The sequence below is a fragment of the Miscanthus floridulus genome, chromosome 5 (genome assembly GCF_019320115.1).
Source record: "Miscanthus floridulus cultivar M001 chromosome 5, ASM1932011v1, whole genome shotgun sequence".
NCBI classification, from domain to species: Eukaryota; Viridiplantae; Streptophyta; class Magnoliopsida; order Poales; family Poaceae; genus Miscanthus; species Miscanthus floridulus.
In genome coordinates, this window is record NC_089584.1 from 22,655,768 (window position 1) to 22,663,954 (window position 8,187).

The window sequence follows — 8,187 nt, forward strand, 5'->3', positions numbered from 1 at the left end:
TTGGCGGCAGAGGCGTCGACGAGACGGGAACATGGGGAAGATGGCGCCGGGAACGGAACGGGAAGGCAACCTCCTCTTTCCTCTCCTCCCGGCCTCCTCCTTCTCCTCCCCTTCTCCTCCTCTTTCCTATCCTCCCGGCCTCCTCCTCCTTCTACTCTTCTTCCTCTCCTTCCTCTTCTTCCTCCTTCTTCCTCCTTCCTCTCCTTCCTCCTTCCTCTCCCCCTTCTTCCTCCTTCTGCACCGGTCGTTCGGTGGGGCGTGGCGGGGCGGGGAGCGGCGGGGCAGCGGCCGGCAGGGCCGGGTGCGGCGCTCTTCGCCGGTCGCGGCGGCGGGAAGCGGGGCCGGACGCGGCGTGGCGCAAATCGGCGGCGGGGAGGGTCGGGGCGGGGCTTGATGCCATCTGGTTTCTAAGCACCGTATGTGACAACGTGCACGAAACTTTTTCAAATTTTTACCATAGGCTCCACATGCTATATAACGATGCATCCACAAGTTTCGTGATTTTTTGAATTCGTTTGAATTTTATACAATTTAAAAATTCTTTGGCCGCAACTTTGTCCTCATGTTTCGTTAACAAGATGTGAAAAATATCCCGCAAGTTCCTGGATACGGCCTCAAAACACACTCACTAGCATGACAATCATTTTTCGAATGATTAGATTTCATTATTCGATGCACCTGCAGTTCAAACTTGCTTTTTGCGAAATAAATCAACAAAACAAAAATAATTCTAAAAATATAGTAAAAAGTCACCAAATTCAACCAAATTTTAACATGTACTTTAAAGCACTGTAGCAACCCTAAAGAAAAAATATGGGAGCAAAAATAAAAAAAAATTCTTTGCCGAGTGCCAGAGACAGGGCACTCAGCAAAGAAAATAAACAAAAAATTAAAAAAAATTAAAAAATTCTTTGCCGAGTGTTTGACGGCGACCACTCGGCAAAGCCTAACGGTGGGTGGCCGCCGTCACCTCGGTTAGCCTTTGCCGAGAGCCCGACACTCGGCAAAGGGAGGCTTTGCCGAGTGCTATCCTTTGCCGAGTGCGGCACTCGGCAAAGTCTATCTTTGCCGAGTGCCCGACATTTGGCACTCGGCAAAGTAGGAAACACTCGGCAAAGCCCCTGTTTCTCGTAGTGCCTACATATATATATTGCAGAATAAATTTTAATTGATATAGCTAAATAAGCATTTCCAGGTAAACCACTACACCACTTTATCGATCAGACATTATTGGCTGATAGTTTGATGCCTAGCTACACTTATGCATGCTACCATGACCTATGGACGACACCACTACAACCCAACATTTCTGAGCTCTCAAGTTTACAGAATAACATATAGCTTACCTCACAACAGAGAATGGACAGTATATTATAATAACTAACAACGAGCCGGCCAAAAACTCAACGTTTGATTCCCTGATGAAACGACGGGACTGAAACATAAGATTAGCCATCTAACCATTATTGTCCACAATGCAAGGTCCTGTATCAAACAGCCAGGTTGCCAGGGAGAACAAGCAGACGATAGAGACCGAGTCAATACCCGAACCACCACCATTGTTCTGTGCTAAGGACCTGTCCGAGCTGGATCCTTATCACCTAGCAAAGGTTTCTTTCCAGCATGAGGTTCGTTCTTGACTCAGGCTCGTTGTCGGCGACCATCCCCCTGCGGCGACGTCGACACTCAAGCGTCGCACTGCAGCGCTGTCTTGATCTTCTTGATGGTGCAGGATATGAGGTTGTTCACGGTTTCTACTGATTCCACGGTGAGCTTGGCGGTCGGCTGGCTGTTGACGAGGATCTGGAAGGCAACAGTGAGTAGCGAGCCACCTGTCTTATGCTCGGCGCCGACACTGCTTGGACCGTCGGGCAGGATGGCGAACCCAGACGGCAGCAGAGCAACGTAGGTGGAATCCCCGCCGTTCATGACGAGCTGCATCGCCGGGATGTCCACCGGAGCATACACGACCATCGAGCCTGATGCATCAGTGCAAGTCTCCTGGAGGATCAACATGCTGCTCTGGTTGGCACTCATGGCCTGCAGTGAGAAAAGTTACAAAGCATGAGAAACGTTTGGCAAACCTTCAGAATGCCCGTACCAGAAATTTAAATAAAATAAAAATAAAATGTTGAAATAGTATGGCTCTACTGTATGTACAGTATTATTGATGAATGATGAAAGATGCCAATAGTTAATGCTTGACGCGTAAACATTAAATAAAAGCGTCAGCATGGGGTTCAAGGATGGCCGGATACCGAAGATGATGTTTCTCATGACAAAATATATTCACAAAATCCAAAGAATCATGCCAGGGAAAAAAAGAAAAAAAAAAGAACTGCAAGACATGGACCGGCTTTTTTTTTATCCTAACCATTTGTACGCACTGAACAGTACAGTGCAACTGCTCAAAGTTGTCAACCCCGACACCTTTCCAATGCAAGCAGATCTGCTCACTTTGCCCCTTTAAATTTCCACTGAACTCGTGAAAAAAGTTCGGTGCTCTCCAGTTCTCACACTAGCCGGCTTTAGCTTTTTGGACAATGATCACGGCCCCTTTTCATCTCCCAGCAGTATCTGATAGAAAGCTGACAGACTTTTGCTGGTAGTTTTCTCCGTGTCGTTATCGGCTTAGGATTAGGATATATATAAAAATGCTGAGAAAGTGTTATTTTATGTGAGACTTCCCATAAATCACTTGTGGCTTCAGTAAGCAGCATCAGCATTGTTGCTCACTTCCCTTTTTTTTGTTTGCTAATTAAATTTTAAAGTGAGCTGTGGTACTCTAGACCTTAACAGCCAAGAACGCAGAGTGTATTTGGAAACCTTTATCCGAAAACAGTGAGATTCATCATCCGGAAACAATTATGTTCTCGGCCGAAAACCTTCTAAAAGTATTACTATATATTTGTCCTCCCTATCAATCTAGAAAGACGGCTGCTAATTTTTAGACCTAGCCACAAAGTTTCATGACAATTTAGAGATTCTTCCACTATAGAGGCAAGATTGTTCCCGGTTCTTAGGACGAGGAACATGACACCGTACCACGTTGCTGGGACGAGGAACATGGCACCGTACCATGTTTTCAGTGACTGCTCTAGACTTACCATTGAAAACAACAGAACAGAATGGTAGTAGTGACAATAATAAGCAGTAATAATACTCACACTGGCTCTGAGGAGGGACACCGAGTTTCCGTGCTCCTGCCCCTTGGCAATGTTAGCCATCTCCTGCATGGGGCCTCCGTTGCTGAGGATGTCCCACTCTGCGCGCAGCTGCTCGTCACGGAGGAAGTTGAACAGCTTCTCCGGAGCCACGGGCACCCACACCGATGTGGCCGCACTGAGCACCACGCCCGGTGGCTCCCCAGGCTCGTCCACGCTCTTCCGTGCCATGACCCGCACATCCTCCCCGATGCTGCCTGCCGCACCGTCCAGCTTGCTCCATTCACGTGCAGATGACGCGCTGACCCCAGCGCAGAAGTTCTCCGTCATCCGACGCGCCAGCTTCAGCATGCTTCTCTTGCCCTCTTGGGTTATGACTGCACCGAAAGCCGCACATTATTATCATATATCTCGCTATGCATGCCCCAAAGTTAAAGCTAGCACCTACATGTACTGATCCATAGATATTTTTATATCTGGTTAAAAGTACTTAATATATATCCCTTGATTATCTTGCATTGGCATCACCGCTTTGGTGCATGAACAATGCAGATACTATTGAACTAACAAATGTTTACTCTGTATACGTAAGCAGTCCTTTACAGGCTGTACATGGAAGATGGCAACGAAAGGTTCAGACTTTCCTGTACCTGACGAGTCATTTGCTGAAACTGTATCAGGGGACATGAGTATGGCCAGGCATTCGCACTGGCGCTGCAGCATTGCAAGCCACCGCCTGGCCCCAAAGGCCAGCCCGGACCGGACAAGTGGTCTATAGAGCTGGTGTACTGATGCCTCATCGTATTCCGTATGCTCGACCCATGTGACCTACAGGGTAAATGCATCCATTAGTCCATAAATGCACGCCCACATGCAATTGTCCGCAAGGGGGCTCTCTGCAGAGCAATACAGCACTTATGTACGAACACTGTAGAGATCGCATCAGTCCCCTCTGTAACTTGTTAAGTTTTTTTCACGGTTGGTCATGGGTAAAGACTTTAGAAAAAAAAAAGGGGGTGCTGTTTGCCCGTTAAGCAGTCTAGTCTCGAATCTGAAACCACATGAATCTGTGACCGTTACCTGTGCCTTGATCTAGATAAGAGCAGATCACAAAGTGATAATATAAATCAAGATTTCATTGCACATGGATCAGATAACAAGTTAGCATAAATCTGACAAGCGTTTTTGTACACTCTCCCAACTCCTAGCTTTCATATGACAATACAAACCAGTCCTAGAAAGCTCCCACTGGGCTCTTCAAATAATCAATAGGTTCATATAGACTGATGTGCATCATAAAGAAAGAATGCAATTAGTTTAATTTATTTTGTTTTCCAAAGTTCTTGGATTAGACAATAACATTTCAAAATAAAACCTCAAAAATCACAAAGTCACTTTTCTTTCAGCATGGTGTCAGACATAAAATTCTATAGCATATCTTTATATTAATTCCGTCATCAGTGGCCCAGATCAAGATCATGTCAAGACTTGTGCAAAACCCGAGGAAACAAATATTGACATCTTTTAACCCCGATAAATGAGCCGGCGGTCCAAAGCTCAACATACAAGCAGGGACAGATTGATTAAATTGCGGACAAGAAGTTACCCAAGGTGCTCCAACCGAGGGGTGGAAGCATCTAATCCCCTAAAAAACGCCAGTGTTGCGACTAAAAAAACCACAAAGAAACATGCTTGGGGAATAGTGTTGGATCCATGAAACACTTGATTATTCCTAAACTAATCGTTTAGCCCCCCCCCCCCCCCCCCCCCCCCCCCCCCCCTCCTCGTTGACCAAGCAGTTTGTTTATTTGGGTTGTGGGCTCATGACCCTAATTAAACTATTAGCCCTTGACTCGTGAACACTATGCTGCATGGGCATCACCAAATCACACGATTAGATTAATAGGGCACTATATAAAAAGAAACGTTGTACGTAGTCCCAAGTTCTGAAGAGTGAGGCCGGCGTGGAGGTAGTGGAGAAGAAGTGGAATTCATGGTTAGTACTAAGCTCATCAGGAGTAAGCTCTGACCGGTTACTTGATGTAAAAAGTTCAGAAACTTTACAGAGTAACAGTCACGTTAACTCGATTAGGCCCACAGCTGTAGCTCCTATGAAGTAGGTGGTCCAAAGAGTCCCATTTTACACTACCCCATCTCGACATACGAACACTACAGACAGAAACGAAGTAAATGGATTTTGGTTGCTAGTAGTACCTTGCAGTAGCCATTGGGAGTGTCTTGCATCACACAGCCAGAAGGTAACCTCCTGCACCTTATATTTCCGGCGTTGGATGCTGTTGCAGAGTTCTGATCTCTCACCAATCCATTATCAATGGACACGTCCACTACTGCCCATGCACCCTCAGCCAGCTGCTTGCAAAACCTGAGAAATGTGACCTCCCTGATGGGCACTAAAGGTGAGAGCACTTGTAGCTCAGCCTTCATCTGTTGCACCAAAGCAAATGCAAATTGAATTTAGATAGCATTTATATTAGGAGCACTATACAGTCACTGGTCACTATAACAAATCTGCATATGATCAAGCCCAGGGAGGGAGCTGTTTGACACTCACCAGCAGCAGCGCACCATTTCTACTTCCTGCAATGCCGGATGTCACCTCCTCTAGAACTGTGGCCTTAGCGATCATGCACGAGAACATGTCCGACCACCGTCTCTGCAACAAGGATGCATGGCCAAGCAATGTCATGTAACATCAGCAAAAGTGATGGTATAAGCAACAATGGTGTATGAACTGAAATTGCAAAACACGAGCACAAACCTCGTCCATAAGGGTCTCAACAAGGGCAAGGCTGTTGTCGATGATGACGAGGCCAGACTCCCTAGAAGCCTCGGACACATAGCCTACAGGCTTCACGCCGACGCACGGAAGGAACGAGTGGGCATACTCCTCAAAGTTGAGCAACTCCATGTTGGGAGAGCAATTGAGGCTGGGAAGCCACAAAGGCTCGTCAATCTGTGCCAGCTTAACTAGTTCATCCATGGCGCTGATCGCAAGCTCCACCAGCATGGACCTGTCGATGCCCACCATAGGCGGTGGGACAGACCCGGTTGTCGTCCGTGCAGGCGTGATCACCGTGCCCAATGGGCTAGACACACCGCCAGCAAAGTCGCCCATGGAACCAGGCATGGTAGCAGACGGGATAGACCCTAGGCCGCGGAGGCCGCCGCCGACTGCCAGCTCGAGCGACGAGCTCGGCATGGGCAGCGACAGGTTCGGCTGCAGCATGGGCCCGCCCGAGAGGATGGACATGGGCTTGCCGAGGAACTTGGTGGCGAGGGCATAGACGCGGCTGAGCTCGTCCTTGAGGCGCGCATTCTCGATGCACAGGTGCTGCTCCTCCAGCGACACCTCCCCGAGCATGGCGGGGCTCCCGCAGCTGCCGCACATCGGGCCGCGCATGGCCTCCCGGATCGCCATGTTCTCGGCGCGCAGCTTGTCGTTCTCCTGCTTGAGAAGCGCGTTCTCGTGCCGCTCCAGTTGCGTCTTGGCAGGCGAAATCAACGCACGGAACGGATATAAACCATGTCAGGATCCAACGAAACCAACGGGCTGAAAAAACCTAAGATCGGGGCGAAGCGAACGAAAAAAAAAATGGTACGATCGGTGGATGACGAGACAGTGAGGAGTCCGATCCGTCCCGCCGTTTACCTTCATCTGCGTGCGGCGGTTCTGGAACCAGAACTTGACTTGGCGCGGGTCGAGGCCGAGCCTCTTGCTGAGCTCGCCGCGCTGTTTCTCGTCCGGGTGAGGGCACTCCTTGAACAGCCTACACACGCGAACGCAACGCAGCACGATCCATGCATTAGAGGACAAACAAACCCGAAAGGAAACGATGCGAATGCAGGCATGGGCACTATGGCGGCGAGAAGGGGCGCGGGGGCTGTCAGCTGTGTGCGTGCTTACGCTTCGAGCTCCTGGATCTGCTGCGGCGTGTGGCGGTGGTAGCGCTTCTTGCGCTTGCGCGGGTTGCCTGGCTCGGCGTCGTCCTCGTCCTCGGCGCCGCCGGCGGACATGGCGTCCAGGTGGTCGCTCCCGGACCGGCTGTCGTTCTCGGCGTCGGCGGCGTCCCTCATCGCCATCCCGCCGCCGCCCCCGGGGAGCATCCGGCCGACCATGCCGCCGCCGGCGTTGTCCTGCGAGAGACATACAACGCCACATTTCATTTCGCTCGTTCGTTCGTTCAGGGAATGAAAAGGAAAATAACCAAATCACTTGGAAGGAGTAGCCGAGTAAAGCAGGCAGGCAGGCGCGTACCAGGCCGAGAGAGAGCGCCGGCGAGGACGAGAAGCCGGTGGGGAACGGGAACTGCATCGCTCCGCCGCCGCCGCCGCCGCCGGCCCCGCCGTCGAATAGGCTCCCGAAGCTCATGCCGCGCCTCCTCCTACTCTAGCAGGAGAGCACCGGATCAGCGTGCGCGCACCGTCGACTCCTCGGCGGAATCCTAGCCGCTGCGCATAAGGGTAGTAGTAGTAGTAGTGATGAGACGAGAGGAGCGAGGGGTCCGTCCGGTCCAGCCCCTGTCCCGTGCCGTGAGATAGAGCTGCTGAGGTCCGCAAAATCCCAAACCCTCCACGGCGGGCGGAGGCAGGCAGGGAGGGATAGCGAGGCGCGGCGGATTGGATGATTGATTAAAGAAAGGAACGGGAGGGTCAAAAGAGCAAGTGGAGGTGGAGGGGAGGTGAGGAGACGAGACGACGAGGCGGGCGCAGGGAGTCTCGTCCAGCCAAGGAAGAGTCCCGTCGTGAAAAGGCTGGGGGGAGGGGAAGGGAAGGGAAGGGATGGGGTGGGGTGGAGAGTGGAGACGGCGCTGACGCTGCCTGAGTCGCTGATGCGCGAAGGAAAAGAGAGAGGGCCGGGCCGGGGTCGGGCAGGCAGGCAGCGCAGTCAAAGGGGGCGGGCCGCTTATTTTGTTGCCTTGTTTGCCGTCCCCGACCCCGTGCTGGAGAGGATGGGGGCCGTGTGATCTGGATCCGACGGGGGTTTGGTGCGGCGATTCAATGC

General features: G+C 50.9%; 1 protein-coding gene across 1 annotated transcript; it reads right to left on the reverse strand.

The window, feature by feature from the left end:
- Positions 1-1,394: 1,394 nt before the first annotated feature.
- LOC136449673 (homeobox-leucine zipper protein ROC5-like) lies at positions 1,395-7,949 on the reverse strand. The gene is made up of 9 exons (XM_066449834.1): positions 7,441-7,949; positions 7,090-7,319; positions 6,835-6,952; positions 5,944-6,669; positions 5,737-5,838; positions 5,379-5,609; positions 3,815-3,992; positions 3,168-3,541; positions 1,395-2,040 (listed from the first exon to the last, which is right to left on the reverse strand). The coding sequence occupies exons 1-9, from the start codon at positions 7,552-7,554 to the stop codon at positions 1,687-1,689; spliced, it is 2,427 nt and encodes an 808-aa protein (XP_066305931.1). The 5' UTR covers positions 7,555-7,949; the 3' UTR covers positions 1,395-1,686.
- Between the last annotated feature and the right edge of the window lie 238 nt (positions 7,950-8,187).

Excerpts from the sequence above, each read along its gene's own strand:
- LOC136449673 (XM_066449834.1), bottom strand. The coding sequence starts at position 7,554 with ATGAGCTTCGGGAGCCTATTCGACGGCGGGGCCGGCGGCGGCGGCGGC. Across the intron at positions 5,610-5,736 it reads GAAATGGTGCGCTGCTGCTG|ATGAAGGCTGAGCTACAAGT; the intron begins GTGAGTGTCAAA and ends TTGGTGCAACAG. Across the intron at positions 3,542-3,814 it reads TTCAGCAAATGACTCGTCAG|TCATAACCCAAGAGGGCAAG; the intron begins GTACAGGAAAGT and ends CTTTCGGTGCAG.